Source organism: Notolepis coatsorum (genome assembly GCF_963971535.1).
Source record: "Notolepis coatsorum genome assembly, chromosome: 13".
In the NCBI taxonomy this organism is placed as follows: Eukaryota; Metazoa; Chordata; class Actinopteri; order Aulopiformes; family Paralepididae; genus Notolepis; species Notolepis coatsorum.
The window spans coordinates 32,291,563-32,310,173 of NC_140177.1; the positions used below are offsets into that span (position 1 = coordinate 32,291,563).

Consider the following 18,611-nt stretch of genomic DNA (forward strand, 5'->3'; position numbering starts at 1 on the left):
TTGGAACTGCGCCGAGACTACCCTCTCTATGTGGTCTCGGTCCGCTTGTTTTGTTCCGCAACAGAATGTAATTGCTGTGTTCACATATGCCCAACTGAACCGAAATAAGGGGTAAACGCTCCAGGTTCCGGAATAACAGCTCCAAACGAGCTAGGTGTGAAAACGCCCTAAGTGAACTATATTGTACTGTTGGACTGTAACAATTCCAAAATACGAATAAATAAAAATGAAATGAATGTCCATTTTGTGGCCTCGTCAATGTCTTACCTATTGTGGGACAAACAGAGCCCACTGGGGGGAATTATCATGGCCACGTTATGACCAGACTTGACGCCCGTCGGGTCTTCAGGGCTGTATGCTAAGCTTTTTCACTAGGGGCACACTTGCCCCTAAATTAGAAATTTAGGGGCAAAAAATATGTTTTAGGGGCACATTTTTAAATAACAATTTTACCATTATAGTGCAAAAAAATATGTTCCTCCTGCCTCATTACTGTGGTCCTTTTATTTAACATTTAAGTGCTTTTGTTGTCAGGTTTGTATCTTTTATAATGAACCAACTAGGGCTGGGCGATATGGCCTAAATATGATATCACGATATTTTCTGACCTTTCGGCGATACACGATACACATCACAATGTTTTTCTTTTTTACCCCAAACAATTCATTATGAGGCTTACCAAGACAGTATGAGTTTGCAAGCTAACATTAAAGACAAAATAAAATACCCATGCATTTAGCATTTTTATATTATATATTAGATTTAGATTATTGGATTATTAGATTATATATTGCATATATTTAGCAATGAGATATTATATGATTTAGATATGAAATATGATGAATTGAAAATGGGGGACCCTGATGTAAACAAGACAAAAGTCTTTCTCTGGTCTGCATCCCCTTAACAATTGTATGTATTGAGCTGTACTGTACCCATTCTGCAATATGTTAATAAAGTTTTAAATCAATCAATCAATCAATAGCATTTTAGCATTTTTATGAAACTACTGTATATTTGTATGTCTCTAAATGTTTTGATGAATTAAAAATGGAGGACCCTTATGTAAAAAAGCCGAAAGTCTTTCTCTGGTCTTCATCCTCCTGTACTGTATTGTACCCATTATGCAATCTGTTAATAAAGTTCTCATTCATTCATTCTGACGGAAAACAGAATAATTTTGATTGACAGTAGAGTCTGCCAATTACGCCACAACGCTTGCACCCGCCCTGCTGTTCTTAGCACCAATCGGCAAGCGCATTCGTTTTTGACTTCCTGAATGCCCTGTGTGTTGACAACAACAAAGCTACTAACATTAGCTCCCCGCGGCCCACGAGTAGGAGACCAGTGCTCTGCAGGATGACTAAATGAGGCATAATGATTTTACCTCAACGAATGTTATAATAAAAGCCTTTCCATACATCTGTCTGATTGAAAACTTTATTAACAGACCGCGGAATGGGCATATCTCAGCACGGGCTGAGATATGAACGAGTAACGTGTGGACCAGATTGACGCGACACAAGGTTTACACAACAGCCCCCACCCCTTGTTTTATTGTATTTGTACCTGTACTACCTGCTGTCAGCTGTTTATCTCTCTCTGTGAGCTTGATTAGCTCACGTTAGCTAGTGTTAGCTCCGCGGCTAACCCTGAACTAAATCAATGACTAGGTTCTAAAGCATTTCGAGTAGTTTTCACTGCACATAGAAGCAGCCAAACAGCGGGAGAATTTCGGGAGCATATGGCCAAAACCCAGTTAGGAACCATCGATTCCCATCCCTACTACTAACTTTACTTTTCTTCATAGCTAAATCAGACAGTCAGCCAGTCTATCAGAGTGAGTGCTCAGTTGATTTTCCCCGCTGATCATACCTGAGTGCTCAGCGTCATCACACGCCTTGGATCATTTAGGAGTGAAATGCGAATGCAAGGCTTGAAATCCCTACTCGCAAGCCCGCCCCCAAATATTATTTACCAATCGCAACGGCCAATTAAAGGGGCAATTCGCGACGAGATCATCGCAGCGTACAGCCCTGACTTCTATTGTTTACGCCGTGCGGGTGTCAGCCACAGTTCAGTGGGCGGCAGGATCCAAAATAGAACACTTTGATGTCCTCCCTCCTCGCCGGCGAGCGCCCGCTCCTGGTTTCCACGGTGTGTGAAGAGTTGTTGTTGTTTGTCTCCACAGCGTCGCAGTCCAACAGCCTGAAGAAGCAGAGGAGTCGGAGCATCTTCAGCACCTTCTTCTGCTGCTTCCGCGACTACAATGTGGAGCCGCCGGCCTCCAACAACACCAGCAGCTCCCTGCCTCCGCTGGTCGAGGAGAACGGAACACCGCCCAAAGTGAGCTGCACACACACATGCACGCGCACACACACACACACACACACACACACACACACACACACACACACACACTAGATGTATTGTAGAAGGCACAAGTGGACAGAGACCGGCTTAACTACGACAAACGCATACTTTTCGAAAATGGTTTCAAGCTAACTAAGGTATTGCATATTACAAATCCACAAGAGATAGTATGGTAGCATAGTAATTCCGGTTACCAAGTCAGCCGGTCGTCTTTATAACTCTGTGATTACATCAACAACAATTCTTCTTCTAGCAATGTTTTAGACTTTTGTTGTGTTTTGTTGTAAATGTACCTTTTGTGTGACACAGGGTTTTTCTCTTTTTTTTCTTTGTGGACCCCTGTGTTGTTCTACTTCCTCCTGACCCCTCACCCTGTCTTTGTTTGTGTGTCTGTGTGTGTACGTCTGTCTCTCTCGTGTCGTAGTGTGACCATGACCATGACCAGGTCGAGGTCATCCCTGTCCCTAGTGTATGTATCGCCTCCTCCTCCTTCTCCTCCTCTGCATGCGGGCTGAGTGGGCTAGCGCTGCCTGCCTGCCCGGCACGTCCCGTCTTGTGTGTGGAATCGCCTCGGCTCTGCTGCCATATTGCATTGTCGGCAGCGGGTAGCGCCACGAGCAGAGCGGGTCTATATGATGCGCTTGGGGGTTTAAGCGGTGTCTCAGTGCCTCACCACCTTGCATGCGTGCAAATCAGCGCTTCGTATGCTTCGGAAAACCCTGTGACACTAACAGTCTAACCAGTCAAGTGTAAAGGTATTCATGCTGTTTATTTAGCTTGATTGCTTCCAAGCGAGACGTGGATTGTGTTTACTCGGTTGGCCGCCCCCTCTCCGTCGCTGAAGGAAAATGCCACTTCGGCTCAAAGAGCTGCCCGGCGAGAGCTACAGCGCCAGGGTATTTCCTGAGTCTTCCTTCTCGTCCGCTCTCGCTCTCTCTCTCGCTCTCGCTCTCGCTCTCGCTCTCTCGGTGAAGGATGGATCTAATTTATCCTATTAGTCAAAGAAGGACTTAGAGGGTGAGCTGGGTATCTCTTAACGAGCCCTCAAGTTGAGTCACACATCTATGTCCAACTCCAGATTCCTCCTGAATGAACTGCTCTGATGAGGAACCAATACGAGTCTGTTTTTAGATGCTGAGATGACTGTTTTCATATCTTGTTATTTAATAACCGTAAGCTTGAGTGATGTGTTAATTAATTTTTAAAAGACGGGAGAGGTTAGTTGCAGGGATTATTTCACATGTCAGGGAATGCCCAAAGAAATTGTCTGTTCGAAGATGACTTCTATGGTTCTTCGTCTGGTGGTTTTGTGAATAGCGTCGTAAATAAATGACCTGATGACCACAAAGACGACACGTTTGTTCAGACTTGTTGCCGTCTGATTAGGAACCCCGGCCAGAAGCCTGTTTGACGTCTACGGAACTTCATCAGAGAGTTACTGATCATATTGATATGAATATTATTGATCATATCGATATCGCAACATGAAATAACCCAATATGAGTGTCTTTCATTTGTGTTTAAATTGCACAAATACATTAGTCATCACAGGGAGATCTAGTAAATGACGACACCATAGTGTTATACTTACATGGCAGGCAAATAAATTCCCACAATTGGGGATGCTCCGATCGTATCGGACAGATTGTAATCGGGGCCGATCACGTCATATTCTAATGCATCGGTATCGGCTATATTAAGCCAGATCAAATTCCAATTCCTATTTTTTGTTAAAAAAATTTAATCCATTATGGGTTATGCTGTGATGTTTTCTTTAAGCAGAGATATTCAATTACCAAGCATATCTTACCTATATATTGGATTGTTTAATTTTTTACTAACTTTTGTTTTAATATGCTTGGAAGTGTGCGCTGTGCAGATGGATTATCTACGACAGATACTCGATATTAAATTACTCAAACCGGGTTTGGGGCAAAAAAAGAAAGTATTAAACTAATGTACTTTCTAAATTTAAGACTACAGTTTAAAAAAATGTACACAAGTTACATGGCAACATCTGCTAAAATAATCACATTATCCGCTTCCTCATCTCCGCTCGCAAGGATCAATGAAGTCAGTGATTTCCGTGAAAGTGGGGCCGTTCTGCAGCAGCAGCAGCTAACCTTTGCATGACCCCCAGTCTGAGAATGTGTGAAAATGGTTTATTTAATCCCCGCAGATTAGACATCAATCTGGGGGGATTGAAAGAAGGCATTACATTTTCTGGGTTAGCGCACAGCAGCACGGGAAAAGGCCTGCCTTGTCGAAGGGGATTCCTGCTTACAGATGAGACCTAATAGAGACTGGCCCCATTATGAAGCACGGCCCTTTCTCCGTGCTGTCAGCTCCATCATTCTCCATGAAGGGCCGCCTATTAACACGGGCTCTAGTTTATCTGCTCAGTCTCGCACATTAATTTATGCAATCAAAGTGTGTCTTTATTTTCTCTCTTTATCTCCATCTCTCTCCTCCTTCTCTTTCTCTCTCTCTCTTTTTCTCTCTCTTTCTCTCATGGCTCATTCTTTGCTCTCTCTGACATTATCTTCTCTGTCTTTCCCCGTAGCCTCCAGCCAAATACCTCCTATCAGAGATGACCATATCTGACTATGGAAAAAAGTGTGTTGTGATCGACTTGGACGAAACCCTTGTCCACAGCTCATTCAAGGTAAAAAATAATAATAATCTAATTAAAATAAAAAGATGTCCTGAGAAATCTTAGGTTTACTTGTATAGTCGCTTGGAAATAAAGTCGCCATATGACATTGTTCTTCCACGGTATTGTATTGATATGTGACGGATAGTATTGTTATATTTTATTGATATGTGACAGCCAGTTTCATGATTTCTTTATTGATAGTATTGTGATATTTTATTGATTTGTAACAGCCAGTATCATGATATTTTATTGATATGTGACGGACGGCCAGTATTGTGGTATTTTATTCATATGTGTCGGCCAGTATTGTGATATTTTATAGATTTTCTTAAAATTTTATTTAGCTTGTATTTAACCAGGTTTGTCCCATTGAGATCCAGGATCTCTTTTACAAGGGAGACCTGGTCAAGAATAGCAGCAACACAAAGTTTCAAAATAAACACATAGACATTACAGATAAAAGTAACGTTACAAAAGGATCAGATAAAACATTTGCACACAGAAAACCTAGCCTTAAATACATTCAGGGTTACCGAGCTTTGAATTTTCAGATCGGACTGGAGATTGTTCCATGCAGTAGGGGCGGAAAACCTAAAGCGTTCTTTCCCATTTCTGTTCGGACTTTGGGAACAGCAAAGTGCAGAAAATCCTTCGAACGGAGCTCGTAATTTCCACCATTCAAATTTAAAAGAGACGATAAATAAATCGGAACCATACCAAGAATGGCCTTGTAAATCAAAACATACCAATGACTGAACCGACGTGCAAGTAAGGAAGGCCAGTTCACTTTTTAATATAATACACAATGGTGAGTAAGAGATCCACAGTTCATAATAAATCCCATGATGCACGCTATCCAGCATGTGGAGACAGTGAGCAGAGGCATTCATATATAACACATCACCATAATCAATCACAGGTAGAAAGGTAGACTCCACCAGTTTCCGTTTCACACCAAAAGAAAAGCAAGACTTATTTCTAAAGTAAAATCCTAGTAAATGCTTCAGCTTCTTTGTAACATAATGGATATATGCTTTAAAAGACAAGTGGTCATCAACCTAGGTATTTAAAAGTAGATACCAACTAAATTTGTTGACCATCTCTGGTAACAATTGTATCGGACAATGTTGAGCTTACTGTTCTAGAATTGGTAACAAACATGAGTTTTGTTTTTTCTGCTTTTAGAACAAGTTGCAGTTGACAAAGCTGCTCTTGTACTCTATCAAATGCATACTGAAGATACACAAAAGCTTTAGCAGGAGTAGGTGCAAAGCAGTAGATGACAGTATCATCAGCATAGAAATGAAAGACCGTGTTTGGAATATTCTGTCCAACAAAATGTATAGAGTAAACAATAATGGGCCCAGAACCGAACCTTGTGGGACCCCCTTGTGGACTTTCAGTACCTCCGAGGTAGCACCCTCTAACTCAGGGGTCGGGAACCTATGGCTCGCGAGCCATATATGGCTCTTCTGGTGACAGCATATGGCTCCCAGACATATTTTTTTTTTTTTTTTTTTTTTTTTTTTTAATAAATACTTGTGATATTTCTTAATAATACTGTGTCATTTTAAAGTAAACAGAAATTAGTTTTGAAGATACAGCTAATAGTATCTGTAGCTGAAGATATAGCGAGCAGAGCTGGCGAGGGAACACAAGTGGACAGAAATTAAAAATCTTCAACCTGAAGACCAGCTGATTCTTAAAACTTGGAACGAGCTTCCTGTGACATACCACACAATGCAGCGTGAGTATTGCCGTATTGACCATGTTTGGCTCTACATATGCATGTGGGCAGTCATTCTCGCATATGAGGAACATTAAGACCAACCTACGCTCACGTTTAACTGATGGAAGCCTCAACGCCTGCATGAAGCTCAATCTCACTACGTATGAACCAGATTACAAGGCCATCAGCTTAACCATGCAGCACCAGAAGTCGCATTAAAAGTAAGACATATTTAATTTATTATGTTAAAAATACTATATGGCTCTCAATGAAATATATTTAGAAATATTTGGCTTTTATGGCTCTCCCAGTCAAAAAGGTTCCTGACCCCTGCTCTAACTGAACAGTCTGGGTTCTGTCATATGTGATGGCCAGTATTGTGATATCCTTCTGTGTTATTTATTTATTTATTTAGTCTTCACAAAGATCTGTGTATATTTGATTCTATAAAGAGTACATATTAAACTGTGCATCCAAATACACACCAAGCTGGTGTTAAATGTACAAAAATACACTGCAACTTAACACAACTCTAGCAGTGTTTCTCTCTTAACACTTTGAGTGCCAGCGACGTGTTATGTCGTCTTTTCATGCCCCCCGTTGAGTGCCGACGACGCAAATTGTCGTTTGATTTTTTTATTAGCGATCTGAATTCATATTTCATCAACCGAGTCTCCCGTTGGTACAGCAGCCCCTCTAGGAGCTCAGATGGGAAAATACCGCCCCCTATCGTCTATCCCTGTGTAACTGCAGGCCATTCGATTAGACTGGTGGATCTGTGTGGGGGAGCCTACTGGCTCCATTATGCTGGCGAGGGATCTGATGAACATGGAAGTGATCGCGAGTTGGAAAGCAGCCGGCAATATATATTTACAGCAGCCAATAATCAATCAATAAACGCGATCGATATTTGGAATGGCGATCAGGAATTGGAATAATCTTTTTGGAGAACATCTGATCTAAGGTAAGGAGTCTGTTACCAGTTTTAGGATAATCAGAGCTGTATTCACTGAGATAACAGCGTGTCCTGTATGTGTACATATGTGTGTGATGTTGAGGAAATGAGGTAATCGATTTCTCAGTTCGCTTCTTTAGTACACATTACACATTATACTATCGATAATCTAGCGTTTATTTGAAAACTATTCATAAATAGGCCGACAAATGACAACGTGTCTAGTGTATTAGAGCAGGGGTTCCCAAAGTCGGGGTCACGACCCACAGGACTGTCGCGAGCCGCGGGGGGGGGGGGGGGGGGGGGGGGTCGGCAGATGATTTCCCAAAAAAAAAAATTTGCAGTCAGGCCACTGAACTTAGAAGCAGGCCAGGACAGTGTTTCTAGTTGCAGCAGTGCAATAGTTGGATAACCTAGGTGGGGAACAACCAGGAGATCACTGCAACTCACACAAGTTGGAGAATTATCTCTCTCTCGTTCTCTCTCTCTCTTGCTCTCACTCACACACACACAAAAGGAGCCGCATGTGATTGGTGGAGGCGGGACCCTTACAAAAAACTGTTGTTGCTAATCATTGACACATGCTAGCCTGTAATAATCCCCCCCAGAAAAATCTACTTTGCATTTGATATATTGCAAATATATGCCATCACACACACTGGCATTTAAAGGGTTAGAAGAATTATACAATTAATATGTGGTGGTATGATCAGGGCTGAAGTTGAATAAAAGATTGTATTTTCAATCTGACATTACAAAAAAACTGAAAATCCATCAATCAGTGTTGTTGCTAATCATACATATGCTAGCCTGTTTTTTAACAATAATTTGTGATGCCATCACAAACACTGGCATTTAAAGGGTACAAATAAAAAAAATGCCTGCACCGTGACCAGAATGCAGGAAATCAAGTCTTTGTAACAAGAAATGTCCTGGTGGGGGACCCCCAGACCCCCTGCTTAAAAAGTGGCCTGACTGGGGCTATATTTTGCACTATATTTCCTGGCCTGAATGATTTCCCCAGTCTGGCCCTGGTTAAAAGCCTCCAATCTCAATGCTTATTAGTAGGGATGCTCGATATTGGCTTTTTTACCGATACCGATATTCCGATATTGTCCAACTCTTAATTTCCGATACCGATATCAACCGATATCAACCGATACCGATATATGCAGGGTTTCCCCCCCCCCAAAAAACTGAATAATTTCAGGTAACTAATAATTTCACTGGATATATATATAACAAATATTGTTATTGTTTTTTTTTTTTTTTTAACCGATACCGATATTTTCCGATATCACATTTTACTGCCGTATGTTTCAACCATACATTTCCATTTATATAAAAAATATATATATTTAAATTTAAAAAAATGTTTTACCTCCTATAATAGTGGGGGTCGCGGCTCTCTGACCCCGTTATTTTTGGGTCGCGGCCTGAAAAGTTTGGGAACCCCTGTATTAGAGAATATTCCATTAAATGCCGTTTATGAGGGAATCTTTCTATTTTCCGGAAATTTTCGAGAAAACGATAGCTTTTCGAAATGCTATAAAAAGGATATGAACCGATTTAAAAAAAAAAAGAAAAAAAAAATCCGTTTCGACAATGTTGACTGCAAACAAGTCATTGATAAGCGACGGGCAGATTAGACATAGATTATGCGTTTTTAACGCTATCATTGAAGTGGATGATGGCACTCAAGGACATTAATCAACGTTATGGCCGGCACTGAAAGTGTTAATGACTTGTATTATATAGAGTTGTTGACATTGTTGCCACAAATGTTGACGTAAAGCAACATCTTTATCATAGTGTTGATAGTTTTGCAGTATATTTAACGGGGACCCGTGTAATATGATATGTATCGCCGGGTTCCTGTTATGCTCAGCCCTGATCTTAAGTAGAATTAGAGGGTTCTAGACGTGATCTGGATTCCTGTGATGCTTAGCCCTGATCTTAAGTAGAATTAGAGGGTTCTAGAAGTGATCTGGTTCCTGTGACACTCGGCCCTGATCTTAAGTAGAATTAGTGTTGTGTTCTAGTGATCTGGGCAGAGGCACCAGCTGTTGTTGATGACATTCCTCGTCCACCTCCACCAGGGCCATTGTTGATGCTCTCGTGTAGACACAATTTCTCTGGGTGATGTGAGACATCACCACTAAGCCATAACTCTGTCGTCATTTTCACCCAAGAAGTATTTTATAAACCTGTCCACGACTTTAACCTCCTGCTCACAGACGATATTCTTTTGGGCAATGGAATCTGGACACTAGCCGTCTGACATGATAATCCTCCATTGTCTTTGTTCTCCTCCCCCATGACCCCCCTCCCACACCCCCGCAATCCCCTTCTTCCATCAGACCAGTGTGTCTGGCTGGCTGTCTGTCTGTCTGTCTGTCTGGCCTGCGAACTTGCTGTCTGGTGTGTCTGTTGTGTTAGATCATTAGAAAAGTAGAGTAAGAGAAGAGGGGTTTGTTTTTAGGGGTAAACAAGGTGGATTATTTCCCTTCCCTCTTTGTGGTGTGTGTGTGTGTGTGGAGAGCAGATTGAGTAGCGCTAGTGATCCCTCGGCTGTTCAGATGTGGTATTACAGCAACATGTGTGAGTGATATACTGATGCTGTTTTGGTCTCTTCTACAGCCCATCAGCAACGCTGACTTCATAGTTCCGGTGGAGATCGATGGCACCGTTCATCAGGTACTATACATGAAACCTTCCCTTTGATAGTGTTGAGGATGCACCCTTGTTCCAGAGGACTAGGGTTGGGTACCGGTCACATTTGAACCGATACCGGTACCTGTGAATCATTACCGGTATCCAACGGTACCTTTTTTCGGTACTTTAGTCTCTAAAAATGCTATCTACCTACCACACTTGCAATAGTTTTCCGCTTGCCATTGCCTTGACTGCTTTGTTGTTGTTGAATCAAGTCAAATCCTAGGTAAGCGTGTATTGTGCGTGTGAACGTGCGGCACACACACTTTTATTTTGCATTACCAAAATGTGGCACCGGTGGATCTCACGTGAATCGGTAGTAGTACCGACGTGATTCGGTCGATACCCTTAAAAGTACCGGATTCGGTACCCATCCCTATTGAGGACGCACCCTTGTTCCACAGAGATGATTCCAGTAAGAGAAGGCTGTGACCCTGTTCAAGTAATCCAGGATAGGCTGTGTGTATCCTGGTTGGCCTATTCATGATTACTTGCCCTGGGTTGCAGCCACTGGACTAGTGAAGAACAAGGAGAAGACGTGTGATGCTGCCTTCTTCCTAGAGATGCTTGACGCAGTGCTGAGGACTTATGATTAAAACATTGAAATAAACTCAAATAGAACGGAGTGGAAGAAGCCAGTCAGCGACTGGGACTCTCACCGTTCCTTATCTCCATGTGACCATGTGGTTATAGTCAACCCACTTGTGCTGTACTGCCCTGCAGTAGCTGTTCATCTGCCAATTTTGTCCTGTCTTTTTTACTGTCTATTTTGCTGCCATCTATTTTATGCTCGTTTTATACTTATTATATGTCTGCTCTTGCTATGCATTGCTCTTGATCTGCCAATTCTGTGTTCAGTTTATGCCTGTCTTTTATTTTTTACTGCTGTGAAACACTTTGAGCTGCAATTCTTATCTGAAAGGTGCTGCTATACAAATAACGTTTATTATTCTTTTCACCATAGGCAGGGGAAAAAAACATCAGAGCTTTGCTTATTCTTTCCTTCAAAAAGACAACACTCGAGAGGTCTATTATAAACGTCTATTCTGACGTCCTGTAACTGTCCGACCGACACTCATCAATGACACACTCCATCTGCGTGTCTCCACTCTCCTCTGAACCTAAACCCCCGTTGCGTTGCCACACAGGTGTATGTGCTAAAGAGACTTCTGTCCTGCTCTGTGTCTCCACTCTCCTCTGAACCTAAACCACACAGGTTAAAGAGACCCTACGTGACTTCTGTCCTCCTCTGAACCTAAACCACACAGGTGTACGTGCTAAAGAGACCCTACGTGACTTCTGTCCTGCTCTGTGTCTCCACTCTCCTCTGAACCTAAACCACACAGGTGTACGTGCTAAAGAGACCCTACGTGGACGAGTTCCTCCAGAAGATGGGCGAGCTGTTTGAATGTGTCCTCTTCACAGCCAGCCTGGCAAAGGTTTGTCCCTCACCTTGCCTCTCCAGCTCGCTCACGAGCCAGCAGCGGCCGTGACCCGTCGAGCATCATTCTCTTGTGTCCTCGTTACGCTCCGACAGTCTGCCTCTTTCTGTCCTAACTTGTCACATTCCTCTGTCTTTAATGTGCACCGGCATGTTAGCCACCAATGCCATGGGTGAGTTTACCGAACAAGGCCAGAAGAAATTAACATGTTAATGTGCCCAGTGCATCTGTTGCTGAACTAGCTGTTAGTGCGGTAGTGGTAATCTAGAGTAGTAGCTCCAGAGGTACTCTCCCCTTTTTTAGGCAAACATCACATTAAACCGGTTTGCTTCCCACAAGCACACTAGTGTAGTGCTTTTTTGTTCTTGCATGATTTGATAGCATTGTAAATGATATGCTTATGGATTAGCGAGAGTTATGTGAGAATACAAGCATTATTTGCGAAACCTGACGACAACTAACACTCAAATCGATTTTTTTTGTGTAATCGGGGTGGTAGAACCGAGCCTGCTCAAATATTTGTATGGTTAACAGTTTAACATTTGTCCTTTGTGTGTGTGTCCTGGACAGTATGCTGACCCTGTGGCAGACCTGTTGGACCAGTGGGGGGTGTTCCGCACACGGCTCTTCCGAGAATCCTGCGTGTTCCACAGAGGGAACTATGTTAAAGACCTGAGCCGGCTTGGGAGAGAACTAAACAACGTCATCATCGTCGACAACTCGCCAGCCTCCTACATCTTCCACCCAGAAAATGCTGTGAGTTCTCTGCACCATTAGAGTAGAAAAGTGTCCTAATAGTTATAAGAGCCTGCAGTCGAACAAACCGAACGTGTTCCGGCGTTCAACTGCTATCAAGTTGATACCCGCAGCCAGTGTATGAATGAATGAATGAACAAACAATCATTTAAAATCATCTTCCCACACTTTTCTCACCAACATCACATGCAGTGCACTGTGCATACATTTAAAGGGGAACTATTTTACTATTTCTTTCACTATTTGGGCACTTTTACTCAATTCCTGTGAGTCTATGGAACACCTCTGTAATATATATATTTTTTTTATTCATTGTTTTGTATTTCTAATCAAGTCCTCAAAAACAGCATTTTTCTACCTCAAGATCTCGAGCTGTTTTGAGCCTGGGACACAGGTGCAGGTGCCACCTAAACCACTGTGCAGCGGCGTCGTCCGCCTGAACATTAACATGCAGCAGTGACTATATGACATCACATATAGGCACATTTTCAAACGACTCAGTTCAGTGAGGGTGAATATTGTGAGAGGAGAATTGGAAGAATGCGCCAATATGAGAATTTTGAGACATAGATCATATTAATATAAGTTCACATAGCTAGGAAACAATGCTAAACACTCAAAAAGGCCATTTATAAGATAGTTCCCCTTTAATGAAATGGAAATAACATTTGGAAACACCCGTCATTCACGGGTCCACTCTTACCCACAAACCCAAGACCCCGAGGTGGGTCTGGGTCCAAAATCCTCATTTGTCTGTTGGGCAAGCGTAGGGTCTGACATTATTGCCACAGGTCTCAGGTAAGCATAACTGAAATTTATGGATCTGAGAGGAACCTATTTTCAAAATTGGATTTATTTACTTTTGACTTTCCAAAATCAACAGTACGTAGTGTTAATTTTAATGTGTGTGGTCAATCACTGTTCCTCAGATTTCCTCAGTGTTACATTTTTTTTGCATAAAACATACTGAAGTGCAGCCGCCTGCCACCAGCACCAGAGCTGGCCAGATATATCAAAGAAGCCTCAGCATCTCTGTCCCAGACCTGATATAGGGTCCATTAGCACAAGCATGATTACATCTGTTTACATTTCTTTCAGGGGGGGTCTAATTTTCCTTGGGTCTGCTTAGGGTAGGGTCTCTGTGTTTGAAAGTTAATTTATGCATGTTGGTTCTGGGCAAGAAAGCCCTTTTTGAACTTGTGATGGCCTCTGGTGCTTCCCCACATGAAGGCCTCTGGTGCTTCCCCACACGAAGGCCTCTGGTGCTTCCCCACATGAAGGCCTCTGGTGCTTCCCCACACGAAGGCCTCTGGTGCTTCCCCACATGAAGGCCTCTGGTGCTTCCCCACACAAAGGCCTCTGGTGCTTCCCCACACGAAGGCCTCTGGTGCTTCCCCACACGAAGGCCTCTGGTGCTTCCCCACACGAAGGCCTCTGGTGCTTCCCCACACGAAGGCCTCTGGTGCTTCCCCACACGAAGGCCTCTGGTGCTTCCCCACACGAAGGCCTCTGGTGCTTCCCCACACGAAGGCCTCTGGTGCTTCCCCACACGAAGGCCTCTGGTGCTTCCCCACACGAAGGCCTCTGGTGCTTTTCCACGTGAAGGCCTCTGGCTAACTGATTTCTCCTCCCCCCTCAGGTCCCAGTCCAGTCCTGGTTCGATGACATGAATGACACGGAGCTCCTGGACCTGCTGCCTTTCTTTGAGGGACTAAGCAGAGAGGAAGAGGTCTACGGGCTCCTACAGGATCTGAGAGGCAGGTAGCAGGACACACCACCACCCCCATCTCTCTCACGCTCTGCCCCTTAACTTCGCCACATCTCTCTGCGGGGTCCTACGGGATCTGAGAGGCAGGTAGCAGGACACACCACCACCCCCATCTCTCTCTCGCTCTGCCCCTTAACTTCGCCACATCTCTCTGTGGGGTCCTACGGGATCTGAGAGGCAGGTAGCAGGACACAACACCACCCCTCGCCGTCTGCCCCTTAACTACGCCACGTCTCTCAGACTCAGGCAGAACCTCCCACCCCCAAGCGCCCTCTTGCCTCTGCCCCAAGGGGGCGCCCTGGAGTCTCACTGTGGAAAACCTTCCAAGCAATCCCCTCCCCTTCCCTGCTCTCATGTCCTGGTGACTGGCTGCCTTCGGACCCACGGTCAGAAAACACTCTCAAGCCCCAGGACCACTGTGTTTCACAACAACAACAACAACAACAACAACAACAACGACACAATGGACAGAAATAGTGTAAGAGCGCCATAAAGCGTCGCTGGATTTGGGGGACGAGATGCGAAGAGGAGACGAACTCTTTAGGTCTTTATTTTCAAACGAACAGACAAAGAGTTTTACTATTCGGTAAAGTGCTTCTTTTAAAACCAAAAGAGAAAAACTTTTTTTTTTGTCTGAAATTCTTTTGTGATACAACACAGAAGTCTGAAGAAGAAGAGAGAGAAAAAGAAAAAAAATATTTTGTCCTTGTATTGTTGCTATGCAGGCAGTTTCTGATAGTAGAAAGGACTGTGGTTTTCTCTTTCCTTACTGAATGAAGTGCCTTGTGTGAATGCTGTTTTTACAGGGAGATATTTTGTACATGGCATATTTCCAGAGTACTTCGATCTTTTAAACAAAACAAATATGCTTTAAGAATGGATACAGAGAGGTGTCTTTATATATAAAGCTCAGTTTTATTTTAGCTGGTGGTTTCTATTTCCTCCAACGCTGGGTACATGTCTCCATGAAAATGTATTATTTTATTTTAATTTCTTTTCCCAGTTTGCTTGTGCCATTATATAGAAGTGATTTTTGTTTCCTTTTTGCTCTCATTCATTATACATAGAATAGTGTTTGTTTTAAGCAAAGGAATATGTTTGCAATTGTGAACAGTGACTTTAGGCCCCAATTTGCAGGTATGTTCTTCATCTGTGATACAATTTATATCTTAACAAAGATAAAATTGTGCCAATTTATTTTCCCATTTATTATTTGCCAAATAAGATATTTCAGTGTAATTTTAGTAGGTTTAACAACTTTTAATGGGAGTTGAGGTTACAAAAAAAGAAAATACAAAAAAAAACGTTTTAAAGCTGTTAGCGAGTATAATTATGTTTTTATTCTTTTTGACGACTAGACGTCAAATCCTGTTGTATGTTTTAAAATCGACCGGGTCCCACTTTGTTTGTGATCCACGTCAATATTTTAGCTAGGTTTTTTTTATTTTTTTTTGCCGGCATGCAAAGGATTTTCTTGTATTTTGCACGCCGAACAGGTGTCGCAATTCTAACTGTCTCACCCATAGGGGGTGGTCTCCCTCCAAAACGCACCTCTTGATTGTAACTCCATTGCGAAGCTATCCCTTTTCATTGTTTCAAATGATCTGGCGTTTTACAGTAAAAATGGGTAGAGTGCCATGTTTTTAATACTATTGATTTCTTTTTCCGCGAGGGTAAGTCTCTCTTAAGAGAAAACGGGGTATAGGAGCAGACCCGGAGTCTGTACGGTGTCGGCGGTCCCACCGCTGTTCCCGGTTTACACCCAGTGGCGGCCCGGCCCGGTATGGTTATATAACACTGACACGGGGGGCGGACTGGTTTACCTTCCCAGACCATCCTAACTGATCTTCACCTCAGTGCCTAAGTTGAGAGGAAATAGTTACCATGGCAATAACCTTGTTTTTTTCCCTGGGGGAGACTCCATCTTTGGGGGGGGGGGGGTTTGTTTGTTTCCAGGAGTCTGGAGCGCTTCACGAGGCTAGCCATACAGGTTTGGTTTTAGGAACACTACCCGCCCCGGTGGGGGGGGGGGGGGACTGCAAACGGACCCGTCAAGCACCTCATCCTGGCATCGACGCCTTACAGCCTGTGGAGGCATAAAGCAATTATCATTCACGGATTCCGAAGGTGGCTACTGTATGTCGCGGCGTCGCCGGTGACATTAACTCGCCCTCTTATGAAGTGTAATAAAGGCTCACAACCATATTTGTACAACCGGTATTGGACCCGACTTGGCACGTGAACCGCTGCGGTGGAGTAACGCAGTGCGAAGAGACTCGTTGGCTGAATGTCCTGTCCGTCAAGCCTCCTCGCGCTTCCTTGCTCCACTATGGGGTGTGGTGGTGCTCTGATAGAAGAGACCTCTGTTGCTTCATAACGGAGTGCTTCCAGGGGTTCCTACGGTGGCACATTGAACTATGTTCCGTCAGTGGCATATAGTCCTTTGAACATGTCTGTGTTGTCGGTGAGCGTAACGCTCGTCGCAATGGTTTCAATGCAATGTCCCTTTTTATTAGAAGTGTTGGGCCTAACTCTTCTCGACCTCCTCTCTCGACAACCTTTCTGAAAACGTTAGGTCGTATCATTGTGATATTTTTCTAGTTACCTTTGTCAGTATTTGGTTTTGAAAAGTTGCATGTTTACCCACTGTATCCTACTGGTGTTTTTTTTTCTTTTCTGCTCAGTAATGTCCCTCACATGGTCTTTGGTGACAATTGATCTATCTCAAACCCTGCCCTCTTTTCTTTATCCTCCAATCACAACCGGTGCTTCCCTCTTGACAAACCTCACAACCGTTGCATCCGAGGGAAGCAATGGATGTGATTGGGAGGGTCAAGAAAAGAGGGCGGGGTTTGAGCTCAGGTCAATTCTGTCAGGTTTTCTCTTCCCTTTGGATGTGTGTGCTGTTTTTGTTCTGTGTGTAGGTGTATGTATGTGTGTGTGTATGCGCGCACATCCGCTACTGATGTGCTTTTTTGTTCTGTGTGTGTTCACTTTACATAGGGTTTCCTGGGTTACCGCTCCCTCTCATTATCACAGTCACCTTCTCTTATCGTTTTAACACCAAAGTTCCAACACACTTGAGTTCTCAGTCACCATGCATCACCAGGTTCTTCTTCACTAATTGTTCATTTAACACGACCTTCTGTCATCGGTTACATTTTACGTGTTCTTCCCCCCAGATCCCCCGATCTCTTGTTTTTTCTCTTTCAACGGTAATGAAAAATAAAGGGTTTTTACTGAAACCATACCTTGTTCTTAATGCATGTGGTGTGAAGTTAATTTCCAGTTGTCCGACATGGTACATTAATTGAGGCCAAAGGATCATCATCATCACCTCAGACGGCTGTGAGAGATTTCTGTTTTAATTCCACAAGTTGTGAGAGGGATGTTACTGTGCCCTGTTTGCAGTATATTTTTACAGTGAATTTATTCATAATTTTGCCGCATATTTCCTTCCAGACATGTCACAATAAAGCACCTTTTTATGGAAAGAAATACTCTTTTCTGTCTTGTTATTGTAAAGGTTACATGACCCTTTTTCTTTTTTTTTGTACCGATTTTATGTATCCAAAATGAAGAATTACTCTTACAATCATGATTACAGGTTTTATTTATTAGCTGTGACCAGCAGCTCTATGGTTTGATTGGTCCACAAAAGTGTCCCCACCCTCTAGTAGCCACAGTCTTCAACCTAGGAGGCTGAGGCAGGTGTGTGTCTGAATGCATGCATGTGTGGATTCATGTACTACATACAGTCACAGCTATTGCGGATTAGCGCTTTTTAAATATGGATCTCTTGTACATGTAATCAGAGGTCTGCTCAGGTTTAGACTTGTCCTTTCCCTCTTCAGCAGACTCAAGACACTCTGTATCCTGCGAGGGGAGAAAGGGAGGGGTTTCAGCCAATGAAATGGATAAAGGGAATTCTAATACAGTATGACGATACAGCTTCACTCCTTCTATTTACCCTGTTGGAGCCAATAGTTCTTTGTTTGTTTCTGAGGTCGTGGTTGCGTGACCATGGAGAGGATAATGATAATGTCTCCCCATCTGTAGTGTGGTAGTGAAAGGGTTAACCTGTAGTGTGGTAGTGAAAGCATTAACCCTTTGTGGTGTGGTAGTGAAAGGGTTAAAATTCTGTAGTGGTAGTGAAAGCATTAACCCTTTGTAGTGTGGTAGTGAAAGGGTTAATATAGGCATTGTGCATAATGTTT

The 18,611-nt window shown here is 43.1% G+C and overlaps 1 protein-coding gene across 2 annotated transcripts in view; it reads left to right on the forward strand.

Moving 5' to 3' along the window:
• Window positions 1-16,032, forward strand: part of LOC311238784 (CTD small phosphatase-like protein) — an 89,769-nt gene extending 73,737 nt beyond the window's left edge. The window contains exons 2-8 of one of the 2 annotated variants that reach the window (XM_084326977.1): window positions 2,192-2,346; window positions 2,798-2,842; window positions 4,937-5,038; window positions 10,354-10,410; window positions 11,775-11,867; window positions 12,441-12,626; window positions 14,266-16,032. In XM_084326977.1, the coding sequence (XP_084183103.1) occupies window positions 2,192-2,346; window positions 2,798-2,842; window positions 4,937-5,038; window positions 10,354-10,410; window positions 11,775-11,867; window positions 12,441-12,626; window positions 14,266-14,391 (764 nt within the window). In that variant the 3' untranslated portion in view covers window positions 14,392-16,032. The remainder of the gene's footprint in view (window positions 1-2,191; window positions 2,347-2,797; window positions 2,843-4,936; window positions 5,039-10,353; window positions 10,411-11,774; window positions 11,868-12,440; window positions 12,627-14,265) is intronic. The other variant, XM_084326978.1, reaches the window with a different exon arrangement.
• Window positions 16,033-18,611: the final 2,579 nt, after the last annotated feature.